This window comes from Haemaphysalis longicornis, unplaced genomic scaffold (assembly GCF_048455015.1).
Source record: "Haemaphysalis longicornis isolate Haplotype H1 unplaced genomic scaffold, Haemaphysalis longicornis Haplotype H1 scaffold_2, whole genome shotgun sequence".
Classification (NCBI taxonomy): Eukaryota; Metazoa; Arthropoda; class Arachnida; order Ixodida; family Ixodidae; genus Haemaphysalis; species Haemaphysalis longicornis.
In genome coordinates this window covers 100,446,408-100,466,363 of record NW_027526295.1, presented here as the reverse complement: position 1 = coordinate 100,466,363, position 19,956 = coordinate 100,446,408, and the positions used below count along the sequence as shown (strand labels likewise).

The 19,956-nt window shown below is 45.8% G+C and overlaps 1 protein-coding gene across 3 annotated transcripts in view; it reads right to left on the bottom strand.

Annotated features, from left to right (window-relative positions):
* Nucleotides 1-8,477, bottom strand: part of LOC144169061 (uncharacterized) — a 39,390-nt gene extending 30,913 nt beyond the window's left edge. For 2 of the 3 annotated variants that reach the window (XM_077698060.1, XM_077698059.1), the window contains exons 1-4: nucleotides 8,321-8,476; nucleotides 6,012-6,167; nucleotides 3,506-3,672; nucleotides 269-351 (exon numbers count right to left, since the gene is read on the bottom strand). In XM_077698060.1, the coding sequence (XP_077554186.1) occupies nucleotides 269-351; nucleotides 3,506-3,672; nucleotides 6,012-6,137 (376 nt within the window). In that variant the 5' untranslated portion in view covers nucleotides 6,138-6,167; nucleotides 8,321-8,476. Of the gene's footprint in view, nucleotides 1-268; nucleotides 352-3,505; nucleotides 3,673-6,011; nucleotides 6,168-8,320 lie in introns of all 3 variants that reach the window. The other variant, XM_077698058.1, reaches the window with a different exon arrangement.
* Nucleotides 8,478-19,956: the final 11,479 nt, after the last annotated feature.

Here is a 19,956-nt window from a genome sequence, read left to right as displayed (position 1 = left end):
GCAGGAATAAGGCCTTGCTGTTCTTACAAATTCCCAGGTAAAATATGGTTGCTCGCGCCATATGTACTTTTCATCTGGGAAGAATGTCGCAATGCGAAGGGCTTCACCTACCATTGCCCGCACTGGGCGACAAGGAGGGACTCAATTTATTATTTTTAGGTTTTCACTATAATAAAAATAGAGAGCAAAAATAATTACTTAGCACACGCAATAAAACCTTAACTCATGAATTACAAAGGAATGACCATGATAAATTTAACCACTTTACCCTTTTCAAGAAACGAAACCTGGACGTTGGGAACCAAGTATCCTTCGGTGGTGCCAGGAACCAGGTACACGGTCCTGTTGACGCTGTAAGTGAACTTTGCATGTTACGTTAGTCCAACGGGAATGGAGTCCAACCGCTGGCAGAAAGCTTTTAAGTTTGGCCGAAGTGAGTAAGTTTCTGTGTAAGGCTGAGTGACTTCAGGACTGGTATGACATGCCTTGGTAAGTACACGCATGGCATAAGACTCATAAATATTTTCGTACGAAACACAAAACTGGAGGTAATAAACCAATAGCGCAGAAAGTTAACAAAATACTATAGAAAAATTGCAGCATCTTCACCCCATTGATGATGGCGAGGGTGCGGAGTACGGGGACTTGAAATGACATCCAAGTTGCCCCCTTAGTGACATCCGATTTGCGCCCCGACCGTCATTCGATTTGAGCCATGAGTTGCACCTTGATTATTTCCTAAATTAAACAGCAACTCACGGCTCAAATCTAATTTCGCTTGATTTTCGCTTGATGGTGGTGTGCGCAGGGATGGACACGGGCGGACATTGGGAGGTCCTAAGGTACTCCGCACCGTTACAGGCGAGGGAGTAAGCCGTTTGACTCTCGGATACTAACTCATGGTCGTAGCCCAGGGTAAGACGACTGACACTAACTCTGTCAGACATAGGCTCGAATCGTGCCGGTGCCTGTGTGATTTCTTGCGATTGCAAATGCTATGCGCACCGACGCGGACGGACATTGTGCGGTCCTAAGGTATTCTGCACCTAAAATGTAAGCCAGCTCGCACATTGCTGCAAGCTTGATGTCATAACAGAGTTGTGTTCGTCTCGTTAAGGTAAACTCGGCGAGCGCCATATACGTAATTGAAAACCATTTGCCCTGTGCATATGGCACTCGTCACCAGAAGACAAAATCGAACGAAAAATAAAGTATATAAGTGCCTTATTTGTATAGTGCCCTCTTCGTCGTCCGCGCCGAAAAGTCTTTGTCGAATGCTCCCTCGCCATTGAAGGCCAGCACTACTTCTTCTTGTTCTTTAGGGCCCGTCACCTTCGGGCGTCCGGATTTTCTTTGGTCGCCCCATCTCCCTTGTGCGCGGCACAGCGTCGGAGAGAGTTCTGCTGCCACGAAATGTCACAAGAAAAAGGCCTTTCGTTGTTGAATGAGCTTCTTTAAAAGCAAAGCTGCACGTAGAAGAACCAGAACGAAGAAGAGGAAGCCCGCATCCCTAAGCAGACCGGTCCGCTCGCATTTTAAACGCAGAGATCCGCTTGGCGGTGGTACCAATTTGCGAAGTTTCGGCATTATAGGGTGGAATGTGACGTCAAGAGCAGACGACAGGTAGCGCACGTGTTTCTGTTCATTCACGGCGCAATAAATTTTCGCTTGTGATTATATGGCCGTTCTTCATTCAAGTGCTTATCTTTATAATTTACAGTTTTGTGTAGCGGGCGCATTAGCCCTACTTATGCCCGATTCCGGTCGAATCTCTCACTTGAGTGCGTGTCACGTTACAAGGAACGTCACGAGGCTCTCAGTCACGTGCGCTGGGCATTTTCTGGTATTTTGCCTGTTCCTTGGAGGTATCTTAACCACCTCTGCTGTTAAAACACACTAACTTTACATAAGAAGCCACATTGTCGCTGTCAGCTGCTCACTAGGATGCGCTTAGTGCTCGATTGAATTATTTGGCGAATGTTGGCATCCCCTGTCATTAAATTCTTCTGTGCAGACAAACTTTATGACTTCTTTGCTTCATATACCACGATACTATTGAGAGTAAAACTACATTGATCATTGACCGACCGCGTTATATGTGAACCATTCAGTTTATTAATTTATGCAATAAAGACGGCTGTCCGTGCAGTATGCATGTAGCCACGTACGTTAAATAGATTGACAGAAAAGGAGCAGAAAATAAGGAGCTGCAGCAGGAAGAGTAAGCTTCATTTGCACCAAAGATTGGTTAGATTTCTAGACCCATGGCGATCGGAGTTTTCTTTGTCGAGATATCCTTGGGTGGCCGCTGCCTTGCGGGCCATTTCGACTAGCCGAAGCTGCTCGTACGGGTCCGTGCTTCCTAGCATTCCTGCCCACTGCTCGTGGCTGGGGAAAGGCGTGAGAGAAAGGGTGCGGAGGCCTCTCCGATCGAAGACATTTCAAGCATAGACTTGTAACGATATACGCTGAAACTTGTAGCACGCAAATCCACGTGCACTGGATTGGCTGAATGATGACGCAACTATAGGCTGCCCAGCAAAAACAATGCACTCAAAGAATTTGTGCAGCGCAGCGTGCGCTGAGGCGGGTTATTTTATATTTGGTCTCCCGGCACGAAACCGCAGACTGCGTTTCTTACGGCGAAAGTACCTGCCGAAGAAAAGTGATCGGCGAAGCGAAAAAAGAGACGGCAACTGTGTATATCGTGCCCCGCATATTCAGGTGCTTCAAGTCTCAAACCAGGCGCTGTCAAGAGATGTCCTGGTGCAGCGAGCAGCAGGCCGCTCGAGTGTTGTAGACAATCGTTTTGCACACTGTAGATGGCGGTTCCGGTCTACCTTTATGATTTTTGCTTTTACATACCCTCAAATTGTTGACCCGCCGCACGAAGTTTCCACCCATGGTGCTATTCGGAGTGAGATATTGCGTAACACAGTTTCAGTATTACTTCAAAGACTTGTGAAGCGCTTGGTGCAGTTCACTGAGATTACTCCTGTTTGATGAGGTCTCCACTTTTAATTTAGTTGCTCCACCCGTCACTGGTTGCAATGCAGTTCGCGACTTGTAGGGGTTGAGGCTCATACGTCCTCCATCCCTTACCTGCTTACCTGGATATTGGCACCCCAGTCGACAAATGGCGTTGAAATGTTGGCTGGAACGTGAGCCGCAAACATTTTTTAAATATCCAACGCCTTTTTGATGAAGAACTTACAGCTACAGGTCTCCAGACACTGAAAGTTGTGATCGAGTATAGTTGCAGCTGTAACTCCGCACAAGGATATAAAATGGAACCATTGGCAGGAGCTCTTACGAAGTCGGCAATATTTGAATTGCAAGGGCCATGCGGGTGATTTTCAGCTCTGCGAAGTAATGCTCCGGTACTGTCTTTTTACGACTACGTTTTGCGACGGGTTGCTGTGTCAGTGGTTCTGGCCCCACACCGCACACTTTGCAACAATGAGGCTCTCTAAACAAGCTGTTATTCGCACGTTACGTTACTCACAATCTTTCGTCAACGTTATCCCAGTACCGCACTGTTGACGACACTATTTTCTTTTCGTGGTCCCACTCCTCCACTTGTCCGTGGATGCACCGGCCATTCCAGTTGTGGACGGGGTCGTGTTCGAACGAACGCTGGTAGAGTACGAACGTCGAATTTTGAAGAAAACTCTGAAAGGGGTGCTTTATTAGTGGACAAATAATCAAGTATGGGCCAACAGATACTCTCACCACGTGATCCTTCACTGTTTCCATCGTGAAAGGATGTGGTATCGGGCAAAATGCACTTGCTTCAGGAGCGCTCAAATATCATACACAGGCTGTCACTGCCGAACGTGTCCCCGGTTCTGGCAGCCGTCCGGGCGGAAAACAGGACTTAAGACGGCTGTGAGCCCTCCAGGCAACGCGCTACGCAACCCACATGGGGGCTTATTTGATAAAGCGGTGGTTACATAAAGGCCACACTGACTCCGATATTCAAACTGTGCGACATTCCGATTACGCGGCCGCGAGGACAGAGGTAAAATGAAAATACGTTTCTTTATGCCAGCGCATAAACACAGGACCCAATTTTGTAGCGAGAAAGCTTACAAAAACATGATTTTCTTTACAGCAGTAAACATATCTAAGTGAGCTAAGTTGCGTGCGACAAAACTACCACTAGTCCACGAGTTAGTTTCGAGGTGTGGTTAAAGGGAGAAAATTATGTCTATGTTGCCAAGCTGAGTACGCTAAAGATTACCAACAATTGTTCAGAAATTAGGTTTGAGGCGTGTTTAATGACAGGAAAATTAACCTCTGTTGTCAAGCACAATCGGATTTAGTTGGTCCTTATCGCTGATGTATGGTTTGAATACAGGCTGAATGAAGTAAAACAGGTTTGGTGCGCTCCGATTCTGTAAAAATAATAAATGGTGTAGTAATGTCTTAACACCTGACTAAATAAAACAAAAAACCAATGATTTTCAGACAAGCTATTTTTTTAAATGGAGGTAGGAAACAACATCTATTTCATGCGAGGGAAAAATCCTGAAATTTTAAAGTGGAATTACAACTCAAGATTAACTGCCATTAAACATGCAGGGCCGGGATTTTTTGCGAGCTCAAACTGGCCCCTTCAGTAGCGCTACTTATATTTCTGATGACAAAAGCAAAGGCACAGTGTACACAAACCATCTAGCCTAGAGCCGAGCGAAATTGGCGTAGTGTGGCCGTTTGTTTTTGATCCTACCTGTAAATTATTTATGTCGGAGAGCTTATTGTGGTGGCTGCTTCGAACAAAAAATTAGGCTGCACAGGTCCTTCGAACACTTGGGAGAAATCGGCCCGTTTTTTTCAAGATTGGGTATTCCATGCAACACCAGCGTCTTTCTTCTTTGAAGTGTAAGTGCCTCGTCTGTGAAATCGGCGGGATTTTGTTGGGAGCCGCCAAGGTCGGTACCAGAAGGGAGAGAGAGAGTGAGTGAGAGAGAGAATTTTGGGAGAGAATAGCCGGAGAAGGAGGGAGATGGGAGGAGGCGAGATGGCTGGTGTGCGGGTAAACAAGTGATTAGTTAGAGGGTGAAGGGTAGAGCGCAAGAAAAAAAATCGTCAATAATCCGCGTACTACATGCGGAACAAAGACGAATGATAGTGAAAGGAACTCTCGCTAGTGGTGTAAGAAGAACCCAATGAAAACAACGTTATTATGAAATTGCAGCTTCTCCGTCCGTCGTTTTCGCTGTAGTGATTTCTTTGTCGGTCAGAGTTTCGGTCGCTGCGGACGCTCGGTCATTTCGCTGCTAGAACGGCATCTGTTAGCTCTAACTGCACAAAATGCGCCTATTACAGCAAGAGATGCTATGGCTTTCACAAAATGCCTAACAATTACATTTATTTTAGTGCATATTCTCTTAAACGTTTCACCAATGAAAACTTCTGGATGCATTCCAGTTTGTTCGAACTCAAAAGAGCCGGAAGAGAGTGAATTCACAGCCAACGTCGTTACAACTTGCACCGCTTTCTCCAACGGCTGCTCGATAGCAATAGACATTACGTACGATGCTGCATTACTTGTTTGACACCGGACCTACTTTGGTTAACATTTTAACACCTATAAAAGCAGAAAAAGAAACGAACGACGTCAACAGAAAGGGGGTTTTTTATAACGTGGCCGTGCATCGTTGTTATATGATAGTTAAGAGAACAACGTGAAGATGAGACAATTCGTACAAGGGCGCAAACGACAGAGCTGGGATCAGCGCATTTGTTCGGGCTTATTTATCTGCTGCGATTTTTTTCTCTCGAATGAGCTAGTAAAAGCTGTTATTCGAGATTGACATAAATGATTGACATAAATGATGAATAAATGGCCCGATATCGCTATGGTATCTGCTCATTACTCTTGGTACAATCCTTGAGACACAATGCCTCAAGCGAAAAGATTTGCCTTCCGTTTATTTATTTATTTGTCCTGCAAATTAATTGTCCACTACGCGCAGACAACATAACAGCGTCAGTAATTTGTTTACCTTCCAGGCATCTTGAAAAGGGGACAAGTACAATTGCCTTTCTGGTAGCTCCCCTAAGGCCCCACACAACCTTGCGAAGACAACGATGACCGCAGAGCAGAAGATCGTGCTTTGCAGCAGGTTCATAGTGGTTGGAAAGCAGGGTGGCCTTTTTGCCTATCGTTGTCAACACCGGAATAAATTCTTTATTAACAACGTGTTGTGTTAGTAAAGTGAAAAAGTAATTACGAATGGCAGGAAATACTTACAGGCGACGACAACAATTACCTTAATTAACATGGACGCGGCATGATGGAAAACTGGCACCGTAATTTTTTTGTTTGCTATCTTTCGATCCGAAAATAAACACTGCATGGGTTGCTAAACAGGTCAACTTGCGGCACGGGAAAACTAACACCATGCACGGTAAAGCGAAGCAAAATGTCACGCCCGTAAGTGCTAGAAAGCGTTTATTGTAGACGGGTCTGAATTCGTAGAATATAAAAAGGGAAAGTAAAGTATTACTGTAGTTCTAGTGTGCCCACCACGGTGCAAAGTGTATAGTAGAGTTGCCTATTGCGTAATTGTGAAGGTAAATACTGATAGATATATGTATATGCCCGGTGCTTCGCAAGTGTTTTTATTCCCGTCCTAATACGCAAGCACTGCTAGTAGCGGTCTTGGGAGTAGCATGGGGTCATTGATAACAACAGAAACATCAGCAAATACAATTATTTTTCTATATCTATACCATTCATGCGCATTGGGCCGTGGGCCTCATCTCTGTTCGCGTATCTTTCTTTGCAAGCGAACGTTCACTAGGAAATACGGCCTCGCCCTTACATACAGCTTATTAGGCTAAATTCACTCGAGTTAAGCGCTTCGGTATTTAGCAGTTGGTAACCTCTAAAATGTTTATTAAAGCGAAGCTTTCGATGCTCTACTGATGGCGTCGGCGTCCAAGTAAAGCACATGCAGCAAAGCCAAATTCGCACAATGGGTTTGACAAAGCGATGATGATGATAAGCAAAGTCACATCAAACGCCTTAAGGAAAAACATTGGCTCAACTTGCACTAATGGCGTAAAGCCGGAGAAATGGCAGAGATGGCGGCCTCTCTCCCTTCATCTCAATCCTGGCTGTTGCACCTTCTGGATTTTCGAGCTTGCAACTGAACGTTCTCCATGACTGGCAGGCCCGGATCGTTTTGTTCGCAGGCTTTCTAATCTCTCCCACAGCGGGGCACGTTAGCACGTGATAGAACCCGCGGACCTGGTTGACGCCGGGCGCTCCTCACGAGGTCCACTGTCACGTGAGCTCGGTAACAGAAGAAAGCACTGCAGCAATCTTGCTTACTTTTTGAGTTTTTTTTTTTGAAAAAGGGTCGTAGGTATGCAGGTCCTTGATATGCGCTGAATATGTGTATAAGGAAGTGGGCGGCTCAGTCACTAAGGCCCTGGTGTACTGAGCATGATGTCGTGCCTCATCTTTTTATTTATCTGTTGGAGCGACAAAAACTAAATAAAGCTGCATGTAAAAATTTTGCGCACTTCAATTACAACCCCCCTCCCTGCGTCCCTCGGGTGTCTGAAGTATTCCGTGTGCATTCACTATGGGGATCGGCTTGTTCAATACGCCTTAACGAGAAAGAAAACAGCGGGAGCTTGAGATCCTTGCTGTTGAAACGGAATCGAACCTTCATATGTCTTACATAGTCGTAGATAGCCATTTGCTGATGTTGATGCCAAATAATTGGCATGATAGATAACATAATAAAATATAATATACGGATAGAACTTTCACTCCACACAATAAAATGGGCTTGCGTCACCTCACCTAGAAAGAAATATCTGGGTGAGGGTTGTTATATAAATGCGAATAATAATGTCCCTCCAGTACAAAATGAGTCTGGTTAAAGTTGGCTTCACTGTCACACACCGAATCATTGCTGGTACACACAAATAAAAGCCATATAATCATTCATTACCTCCGTCTGAAACAAGCGCTATACACCCGGTGCACTTATGTCTTCTTGAAAACAATACATAAATGCGTTATTGGGAAAGTATTCCCCTTCCGCCACTTATGATAATCATTTCGTATGCAGTTAAACGCTCACACATCAAGAGTTATACTAGCAAAAATACATATTTCCGTGTTTAAAAAAAAATTGGCCTAGATAAAAACGCTAGTTTTCAGCCTGTTGTTTTTTCGACGTTGGAAATGTTACGGTGCACAATTTTCTTGATGAAAATACTGTGGGGTGCAGCTCCTCATTTCAAAAATCGGAACTGGCTGAACAAAGAACTTTAACGCAGTATGTGGACTCACCTGCACGGGGCACTCCTGAACATGCTGTTCAGCCGACCGGTGTTCAGGTCTCCGTAGCGTCTCAGGGATAACCGAGTCCGTTACTTCGAGGAAAACCTCTGTTCGTATGAGGAAGTAACGCGGTCGCGGGCACGCTACGCTGTTTATGTCTAGCTGCGGTTGGCGCGTTTCTCTGGGACTGGCGATTCTTTTCGTCTACACTTATTTTATCATTCATAGTACCGTTCGTCGAGACGCAAGGAAAAGTTGCGTCGCATATGCGCATTTGTTAACCAGAAAGAAATCTCGTACTCTCTTTTGCCAGGTTCGTAGAATACACGCAATCGGGGATTTCTTTCCGCCCAGGAAATATACTGCGATAACTTTGATGAAGAAAGCCACTGCACTTGCTTGAGAGGTATATGCACTTAGCGCTTAAATGGGAATTATGCCGCTCTCATTACGGGGGCATAGCTTGCGTTTACCAACGGACGGTAAACGGAACAGCTGCAGGCACGGAATCCGATTTTAAGAAGGAGTAAGAACATTTGTGGAAAAAGAATGCACTTCACAAACACAGCGTAGAAGGGAATGTAAATTTGGGAGAGGCCTTCGTCCTGCAGCGGACATAAAAAGACTGATGACGATGATGGGTTGTTCGCATGATTGTGTATTTGATGCATCAATAGGGAGTTTTAGAATAGAGGTTCCCAACGCTTTGGGGTCCCCAAGCGGTTTGGAGCGCCGTAATGCGCGTGCGCAGAACCCAAGCCGTCGTTGGGGTTTGCGTTTAGTACGCACACTATTTTACCGAAATAGCGGGCGCCCAAAAGCGGGAGCTTGTGTTCTTGCGCCGTTCTCGTAGCCAGCGAGACTGCCTGTGACCATGGTTGAAGCGAAACCTGCGGCTCGTTTCCCGATCCACCCAATCAACTACGACCGCTGAGCTGAGTTTACAGATTCCGCGCGTTCTTCGCAAGAAATGGATAAAGCAGGCAATCGTGGAGTGTTTTCTGCCCTCTGAAACGGTCCGCGATCACGTTGGCCGCGCCTGCCCGCTCAGCCCGTTAAGCGGCTCGAACAACTGCAGACCACGGTAGCAGCAGCTTGTCGCCACTCTTCCTATCAATCTGATGGCCGAAAAGAAGTTCCACATGCGAGAAAGTAGATATTACTGTGGTGAAACATAGTGCTAGGGATTGTTATGAGCGCTGATTTTAAATGCGGGGATCAGATATCTGCCGCGATGCTAAGCCTATGCTTACCGGCCGCGGATGTTCGGCGCCGATTGGGCATCGCGGCGCGCGGTGCGGCCACAGGGCGAAAGATGGCGCTACCTGCGCGGAAGCGTTGAAACACGCTACGCAGATGTCTTGGTCACCAAACGCTCAAACCACAATTATTTCCACATGCGAGAAAGCGGATGATGTGTGGTGAAAAGTTGTGTTAGGGAGAGTCGTTTGCAGTTGCACAAATAGCGGCGATATCCGCCACGATGCTAAGCCTGAAGTTTCCATCACTTGAGCCGACCCGACCAACGCGAGCCAGTAGCGGGCTGTTTAGGGACGCCCCTCTTGTAAAACTCAGCGCGCGCGAGCGCGTTGCGTTCGGCTTCCCCTAACTTCGTGGGGGCCCCCAGCGCCGACTTCCCCTATTCTAAAACTACCTATTCTTTGCGCGCACGCAACCGGTGACCCGGTTCAAGTTGAACTGTGAGAGTTATTGAGAAGACTCGGAAGATGTGGTTTTTGCTTGTTTGTAACTGCGCAGTAGCGGCGCACTCACCCTTTGCCCCATGGCAATCATTAGTCCTGTGTTATAACCTAATGAAAACAATTGCGAGAAGGCACAGAGCCAAGGGTTCGCAATACAAAAGTAGTCGTTTTATTTCTGTCTTGAAGGAGAAAAGCGGCGTTCACTCGAAAGCTTCGAACAAGCTAGCGGTAGGAAACACGGCTAGTCTTGTTCTGGTTGTGCTTTTCGGCCGGAATCGCGACGGAAACAGGCAGCTGCTTGTTCTGTAGCATTGGTAAATAGGAAAACTCTCGGAGTTTACTTTTCCTGGATACACTTGCTCGTGCGGTCATGAAAATGAATTTTTCCTGTCTGTTTACTTTGTGTCTCTTGCATGTGGACTATGTGGCCTTTCTTTTGACTTTTCCTTTGTGTTACCTCTAGGGCATCAGCAGGCTGTGTAATTTCAATAGACTGCCGGACAAACAGCCATGGTATTTTACCTTTATATGTACTAGGGTGAAAAGGAAGTTTAAATCGCTATACGAAGATTTTATTACTGACGAAAAGTATAAAAATTTAATACTGACTGGCTTTCTTCTCTTTCCGAGTTCCGCAATGCTATTGCCCATGTGTGTACTCAAGGCAAATTGAAGTAAAAAGAATTTGGCCTATTTCCTCTGTGTTGCCTCTAGAACATTGGGTGGAAAGTAGAACTTAAATTTGCTGTATTAATTCTTTTCCTGTGTGCCGTAATGCTGTCGCCCATGGGTGTACTGAAGGCAAAATAAAGTCAAAAGACTGACTTATGTCTTTTGTGTTGTCTCTAGGACATTGGGTGGAAGATAGAACTATTTGTTGCCTTACATTCTTTTTTCTGAAGTACCGTAAACTAAGCAATCCTGTTGTGTTTACAGAAGCAAATATGAAGTCGAGCATGTAAGCCTTAATGATACCCGAAAGGTTAAGTTTTTTAGCTTGTCTAGAGATGGTAAAAAACAATTCCGATGACTTGTGGAAATTGTTGCAGCACTGTATATGTTATTTCGTGCTAGTGAGGTGTATTAAGTTCGTAGAATTAATATTGCCAACTGGGACGTTTGTTCGAAACAGTGGCGCAAGCAGTATACATATTGAGCGAGGGTATTCGAAGTGCCTCCTCTCTCTTCCTACGAAAAAATGGGATGGAGAAGAATATATAAAGCAGAAAAAGCAACAAACAAAAAGCTGAATAGAAAACAAAGCAATGAAAACAAAAACAACCTAAAATGTGTCTTCCGATTGCCCTAGTCTTTGTGTTTTCCTTCAAGGTCATTGTAAAATAGCTTATCCTTGCAGCGAAATGCTGAAGCCATGTACTGTTTATCGGGGTAGAGCTTGTTGTAGAAAAATGTTGTGGCAGAAAAAGCAAGGGACACAGCCAGAGGAGAGCAATAATTTAAAACATCAAAATGCAACCTAAGGGAAGAAAACCTCAATTCAAACACCGATTGAAAATAAAAGGGTTCATCTGGCTTGATTCGAACCATGGCCCTTTGGATCAGTGAGCGAGAATTAATCCTCAACGGCATAGAAGCAGAAAGCGAGCGACGAGTAAACGTAGGTTGAAATATATCAGAGTGCACAGCCTTGCTAAGCCTCAGTTTTAGTGTACTGTTTGCCTGCGTAAATAACTTGACGCACGGTGCTTTTGTGACGTGCGTGTGCTCGTGTGTGTGTGTGCGTGTGTGTGTGTGTGTGTGTGTGTGTGTGTGTGTGTGTGTGTGTGTGTGTGTGCGTATTTCTGTGGGGAGGAGGAGAAGCAGGAAAAACGTTTATTGCTGCCATTGAACGGGAAGAAAGGAGCACGTGATGGTTGTGCGGGGAATAATTTTTTTATGCGCCCCCTTCTGCTTAGGAAAAATAAAGAAGTGTATGCTTGTACGCAGAACAAAACACAAAACAGTCACTCATGGTGTAGATGACGATGATAATAACTATCTTAATCGATTTTTATTTGCTTTTTCGTAACAGCAACTTACGACAACAAAAGACGTTGCTCGCTATTAGAATATATACTGCCGTTATGTATATATGGTTGCTATTATCAACTTTAACAAAATAATATAATAGCGTCTGCCTAGTTTGATTCAAGGGCGATCATAGAATACCTTCTATAAAGCCGACTGTAGTAATAAGTCTAGTATAGACTAGCGTATATGCAGTCAGTACGGTGTGCAAAAGAAACGTGGCTGGTTAGCTGTTCATGGTTTCAGTGGTTTGATTTCGATTTGCTGGTGTTACGTGAATTGCTACGTGCATCTATTACCGTAATATTACCTGTTAGTGCTGTTGTGCCACCTGAAACGTCGTGAGTGCTGGCAAAGCGCCTTTGTCGTCACCGTACTGCGCTGCGGTAGCAGACGCACATCGAGGTCGCCATTTGACAAAACTACCTGACAAGTTGTGTGTGCCTGCTTGAATCAAGAGCCTCTACTGCAAGTTCCAGGCTGTCAGCGCGACGTGTGAAAATTGCTTCGTGTTCTGCCGTAAGTGATTGTTTATTGTGATGCATGTTAAAATTTTCGTCAGTGTTGCCGCAGCGCCGTTTTGTTAAACGTGTTTAGTATTTTGCTTGGTGTTCTGCTCGTCCCGCTTTTTTTGTCGTAAATTACCGGCTGCGCCGGCGCGGTCACATGAATGGTTTTCTAGAAGCGGCGGGCATTATGCTGTGGGAGTGATCGACCCCTTGCAGTTGCCGGCAACGAGAATGTTATCATGCTTACAACCTAGCGGTCGCCGCTTCGGTTGATTTGGCCGATAAAGCTTGTTGCATGGAAAAAAAAAGAAAGAAAACTGCGTGAATAGTTGTAAAACAAGGTGCCCACTCCCCGATTTCTTTTTTTTTTGTGGAGGCAGTTTACCCGCAGTATAGGCACGTTGCGCTCATGTTTGCCTTGCCAGCAGCAGCGCCGTTTTTTATATTTCATTTGTTGTAGGAAATATGCCACGCATATCACGGGCTCGGTTCGTAGCTTTCATATAACTTAAGTGTCGGCGCCCTGTCCTAGACAGAAACAGCCGGGATAGTCACCAGTCACGCACGGGGACCCACACAAAAAAGGCATTTAAGATAATGTCATGATAACAAGGCCGGGAAGAACGAACAGTTTAAGTGGTGCAGACGAAAATGCGTCAGCTGTTGATATTGTAGCCGACCAGTCAGATTGCAGATAAAACAAATGGCACGGAGGAACCTATGCACTCGTCGCGGCCGTCGTTCTGTACACCGTGTTTCAGTGTGAACCCTATAGATAGTTGGCACGGCATGCTGCAGGGAGTGAGCGATAATGTGTTAAGGAATCGCAACTCCTTTACCGATGCCCTAGCGTGCGCTACAGACAACTTTAATATGAAAAGTGCTGAGCTCACAGCGGCCTCTGTCCGCTGCAACGTGCCTATACTTTTTACAGCACATAGGCAGCTCAGCATAGTTCTGACAGCGAGTTCTCCTTTACGGGCAAGGAAACGCAAGGATGCTGCATTAAATTTGTAGTTATAATAGGTGAGAGTTGTACATACATTGAATTTTGAACATTTGAGCATTGCTTGCAACTTAATAAGTAGTACCGTATGCACTGAAGTTCTTTAGGCAGTGAACATTTGACCGGATGTTTAATTAGACGTCGCAGCATGAAAACATACTCTTCCAGCCTGCATTGCTGGTGCAGTCACAGGGAAGCTTTCCCTGTTTAAATGCAACAAATTTTCCCACCTTCCTAAGCCCATCCAGCACTTTCATGATCGGACAGAAATGCTTTGTGTGGTTTCACGTTATTTGTAGCTGGCTCGCATAAACTGTGTTAACTGTAACGTGTAGAGCATGGGTTCAACATGCTGATTCTTACTTGTGATTGGGGTACAATCACGGTGCGAAAAAGATCAAACACGGTGTGGGCTTGGCCCTGTGCTCCTTCGCCATCCCGTTTTTTCGTTTCGTCAGCATTTAAACTTGCCTACCCCTTGGTGGTATTGGCACGCTCATACGTTCACCATGTGCATATGAGAGCATTTTAAAAGCCTTAACCACCTTTCGCACCGTCTGAACCAGAGAATATGCTTGTACAGTTGAAATCTGGGGCCACAGATTTCTACCGCCTAGGGATTTTAATGGGCTTAGTGTAACATTATTTTAGTGTAAGGCTGCTTCTGTTCTTTTAAAGTATGGCTAAAAGCCTTGTAAGGATTGTCATGCATGTACTTATTTTTTAGCCTGAAACAACTGAAGGTGCCTTTTTTGAACCTACCAAAAAAGAAATTGTGTCGTGTCCTGTCAGAGCGTCAGAGCGAGTATTTCACGGCGTTATAACACTGTATTTTTGCGGCTTATTTACTACTTGAACTTAATTTTTTTACAGGGTCAGGTGTTTCATATGGAGGATGTACGTTGTGAGCTACAAAAAGAATGGGTTGCCTCCTGTTCCGATCTGTCCTGTGCGACCAGTAAGTGGAGTTCATTACGACTGTAAAATGCATGAGAATCTCTATTTTGAAGGCTGAGAGAAAATGAAAACGTGGAAAACCATTGTGGCATCCTTGTGGTACCTTAGGGATATTAAGATATACGAACATTGCGGAAGTGGGATAAAAAAATAAGTAACAGATGAGGGTGATGAACTTCCTGATGCCTTTATCATTTTTCTGTCCTATCAGGGCAGTGTTTTTACTCCATGATTTAATAACAACTTTGTCAGCTTTGTTCACTGTGGTAGTTGCGTGGTGGCCACAAAGAGTGTGTGGGGATTTTTCTTCTACCGCTTAGTACAGATGAACTAGATCTTTAGACTTCTACTGGACAGTGATATTATGGATTACATTACATGAGTGAAACAATTCCATGGACCCAGAAATAAAATTTAGGCGAATTCACTTCAATGCCCTAGACGCAACCTGTACCTAGCAGGGTAAGGGGTGTATTGCGTGCCTTTCTGTCACTTTGTTTCTTGTAGTGTAATGCGTCTCACTGGCCATCGTCCCCCCCACCCCCCGACATTTAATTACTCTAGCAAATTTGATGATGGTCCTAATTTTAGAAGGATACTCGGCAATTGAAGAAAAAGCTGTGGAGGGGTTCTGGTTTGTGTGTCAGACTTTCTTTGGAATGTTGTCATGTAGCCACGGACAATGCAGGGTTTTTGTAGAAATATAGTTTATTGGAGCAAGCTTGTGCTCCGCAGTGAACTTTAAAAAACACAAGCCTTGAATGAGTCAGCAAAGGGACGTGCACGGATGGGCGTTGGCGAGTTGAATGCCGCAGGGTTTCTTTTGCACTCATCCATTTAGATCGAGAACATTTTCAATAAAGCAGGAAAAGCTAGGATAGGGATCGAAAAGCAACACCCTTTCCATATCAAACAACACTGCTGTTGCAGCATACAAAGGAAAAAGGGGAAAAAGACGGTTCGCTTAAGAGGGGATAATATTGCACGGTGTGGCCAGCTTCTTTTAACAAAACTATATGTAAACAAATCAAAAGGCACGGTTGGGGGCAATATTATGATGGATATAGTAGGAAAAACCTGTATGATTATCGAACAGTATGAAGTTTTTGCGTGGAAACGTATGCAAACACGCTTGTGTGTTTTTAGCATTCGAGTGTACGTTACAGAGTAGTCAGCTCCACTTACTCACCGCGGTAGCTTTCCTCATGGCCGAGAAGCATAAACAGTGAAATTAAATTTGGTGTATTCGACCGCTTTAAATCTTTCGCTGTCACTGACGTATTAGTACGTTTTCTCATTTCCCCTCCGCTGTGTCACTGACGTACCGGTGCGTTTTCTGTTGCGCGTTGAAAAATTCGCGCCATGGCGCAAAGTTGGTACACCTGCACTGTTGGGGCCGTCTGTCGAATCTTTCTGGTAGCGTGTATTTTCACAAAGTACACAGCGACCGCGCCCAGCTTTCGTTGCTCCGTGCGGTGTACATCTGTCTGGATGAGTGACCACGTGGCACGCGTGCGATTACGGGTGCAAGGGTTGTTGTGCCATCCACCACGGGTTTCTAGGGTGGTTTTTTATTTCTGTTTCTGGGTCTGCTACGACGCGCCAGGTTATCCCAGCGCACACCTCGTGTCAGCAACAACCTCGTGTTTCACAAGCACACGAGGTTGTTGCATCAAGGTTGTATCCCCTTTTTTATCTCTATCTACCATCATGATTTCAGCCCATTTCTATGCCTTGTGCGGGCTGCTGAAAGGGTTCCCTCTATGCGCGCGGTTACTTTCTGATGGCTGACCGCGCGGGGCCTTCGACTGCGGAGAGGAGCGATGTTTCTTCGATTGCGATTCGAATACAAGCTGAGCTCGAATTTGCATTCTGAGAGTTTACCATCTGAGGAAAGGGTGTGAGTTACACAGCGTCAGATTCTGATGTTGAAACGATAGGGTCGTCGTCTCGGAAGCGTGCATGGCAAACTGAAAATATCCGGAAAGGCGATTTCTCACCCAGGCTCTTTCCTTTCGACGCGTTATGTTCCAGACGCTATCGTAGTAAAATAAATCACTATGTTCCTTCCCTGATATTCCGGAAACCAATCCGACCCTAACTGTGTGTCATGGCCAGAAACCCCTAACAGTGCAAGAGATAATACCGCTGACATATCTGTAAATACATAATTATTTAATTATTAAAGAGCACCCCCCCCCCTTAGTTAGATCTCAGGTGTACATGTGCACCTTCTGAACACCTGAAGGCGGAATTTGTATTTGCATCTAGCAATAATTAAGGAATTCAAAAGGCGGGGGGGGGGTACACTTCCTTCTGCTTTATTTACCCATGTTTTGGTTCACCCATTTTTCGAAGATAACGGAATATGAAAAGTCAGGAGCCAACCTAGTGGTTGGTTAGTTCATGGTGATGTGTGTTTCCTCAAATCCGAACATTTTACTTTTTGACAGCAAGCACAGTGGGCACGAAAAACAAACTAGACAATGCAAGCACTGTCTCCTAATGGAAATTCATCATAGAACTGCTGCCTTTATAGGTTCCTAACGAACACGTAAATACAAGCTACTTGTGATGACGACTGATCAACACCTTGTCTTATTCTTGCTATCTCCCCGACCCCCTTGTATTGCTTTGTTCCCACAGTGCCACCGCAAAAATCTCATCTCTCAAATGTTCTTGCGAGGCTGTATGAATGCCACTCATGAGGAGGTCATGAATCTAAACATTATTTATTTCTGGGTTATGTTGCCTAGAAGCTGTATTTTGTCCTTGAGGATTCTTGGTTCAGTTTTTTATGGAAACACTCTCTCATGTTTATAAGCATAACCAGCAAATGTTCCAGAGACATATTTGTTTAAACCCCTTCATATGCGATTACTGCGTTTGTCATTTCAAGTTCAAGTGTGGGAGTGACCATTCCATCCTGTGAGGGGTAAAGATAAGGAGACACCTGGTGCGGCAGGCGGCAGTAGCACGTATGGATCCAACCTGAATAAAATCGTGAGTTTCCAAGAGCCATATGTGTTTCATGTGATTTTCGTCAGCCTGCTCTTACAGAAATAACTGCAGCATGAACCAGTGACTGTTGCGCCGCCTGACGTTTTCTACATGCAGCTGGCTGTAGGGCGCTGTAATCGACTGCAGGCAAAGGGCACTCAAAAGGTGGAATCTTGTGGGACACGTAGAGGACGGAAATATAGAGTATTATTGGAGGTCGCAGAAAGTTTGAGGCCAGATTCAAATACAGAGGACACACAGAGCGTACAGAGTCTATTTCCTTCGGGACGTAGACTGTCTTTTTACTGGACAAAGAAATTTTCATAAGGGTGTATAGAACTGCATCGAACGAATGAATGCGGACGACGGACGTCTCTACGAGCGGCGTGTTTATCACTATCTTAAAACCAGCGCTGCTGGATTGCTTTAAGGTTTTGGCGTCAGACTACTAGGAAACCTGGAAAGCGTCTCAAATGTAAAGCAATCCGTTTGACTAATCCCTGAATTCTGCGCAGTGATGCCCCTTATAACTTGAAGTGACGCAATGGTAGCGTTATCACGACAAGTAACATTGCCTCAGTAATTTATGGGGACAGTATCGATGGCGTTTTAGGCGAGGCCGCCGAACACGAACAGGCGGCGGGCACAGCGAGACTGCGAGAATTATTGAAGCAATTAGAACACTGACTATCGAAACCTGGCGAAGATGTAATAGCAGCACGAAAAAAAGGCTCTTTCTCTTTCTATCCCCTCTCTCTCTCTCTCTCTCTCTGACACACACACACGCACACGCACGCACATGAACGGACACGCACGCGCGCGCACGCGCACACGCACACACGCACGCGCGCACACGCGCACACGCACACACACACACACACACACACACACACACACACACACACACACACACACACACACACACACACACACACACACACACACACACACACACGCACGCACATATACAAAATGACGCGTTTCTTCGTGCCTTTCACAGAAGGGCTGACGTGGGCATCTCGAAGTGCGGAAGGTATAATCATGCGTTTCTGCACGGTGCTGTCCCACGGCCATATGCGACAAACGTAGACGTACGTGTACCCCCTGCACAGCTCTCTTACGCGGCTATGCAGCCGCGCTCGTCATCGACCTTCACGGCAGTAATTGCATCGTATTTTCAGGCACACCTTTATACTTCTATCCCCCAGCTGTTTCGTCTCCTTGGGGAAAAACGCCAACGCCTATGACGCCAATCGCATGTGTCAGGCAAATCAGGCATACAACATATAGCGCCGGATTCATTTAAGGAAACCACATAAGAATCATCAAAACCGCATTATGAATGATAATGCGCCTGTGAACAATGTGACCCCCGCACCTTGTGAGTTTGGTAAAGATTAAGTTTGCAGATTAACTTTGAAGGTGAGGCAGGACTAGTATCACTAGACAGAGCAGTTCTTGCCCAAGACGCCGAGCGCATACTTTAGGGTAGGCAGGACCCAGAATTTGTCGCCAGAGAAGCCGGGCTCAGCGGAGCGCAATAAGGTACTTTGGAACCGCCATTGAGGCACGCAAGTTAGCAACCGCGGCCATTTTGTTCGATAATGTTGCTAGATTACTGCATCTACGGCCACGCCGTAAAATTTGACCGGGTCGTTCGTTAACTACTGAAGATGCATCATAACGGCATCTTTGAACCCACTTCTGCTACTGAAATGCTGCTACACGCGTTACCTTTGACTGGCTTTCGGAACGACGTCGGTCGGGCGCAGCAGCTTAGCATGGAGGAGAAGTTGAGCCACCAGAGTTGACCGACTAAAACGCATAAACATGGCGCCCATGAACGGTCGAAGTGTAAACATGTGACGTAATGCGAACTGGCCAATGATGGCGGTGGCGGCACGGAAAATATGTTTGTTTCAAGGTTTCGGCGTCAAACGTGTCTAGTTACACTAGCGAGGGCAAGCCACAAGTACGCCGAGACGAAGAGAACTATTTCATACCCCCCTCCACCACCATTTGTAGTAGTTTACAACAGCTTTGGGGACATCCACTTTCGCAGGGCGGGATGTCGACCATATTTTTGTTTTTACTGACTAAGTGTTTATTTTAAATGCAGAGAATTTCTTTAACTCACCATGTCACCCGTTCTTGGCGTCCGTAGTTGTCTGCATTGCTCGCAGGTGCGCCCTGTCGGCGCGATCGTGGCGTGCTAAAGGCGGTTGTCGGCGAGGCTGGAACGCGCTCATCGCCGCGCTATCTCGTCAGCCCCGCTCCTCCTCGCCTACTCTCCCCTCGCATCGCGCGCTCTCTCCACGGTCGGTTCGCGCCCAACAGGTGGGGGCGCGCGCGTCGCGGGATCAACAACATCTGTGGCGTAATCGTGACGTCAGCATCGCGCGCGCGTGGCGCGATCGTGGCGTGATAAAGGCGGCTGTCGGC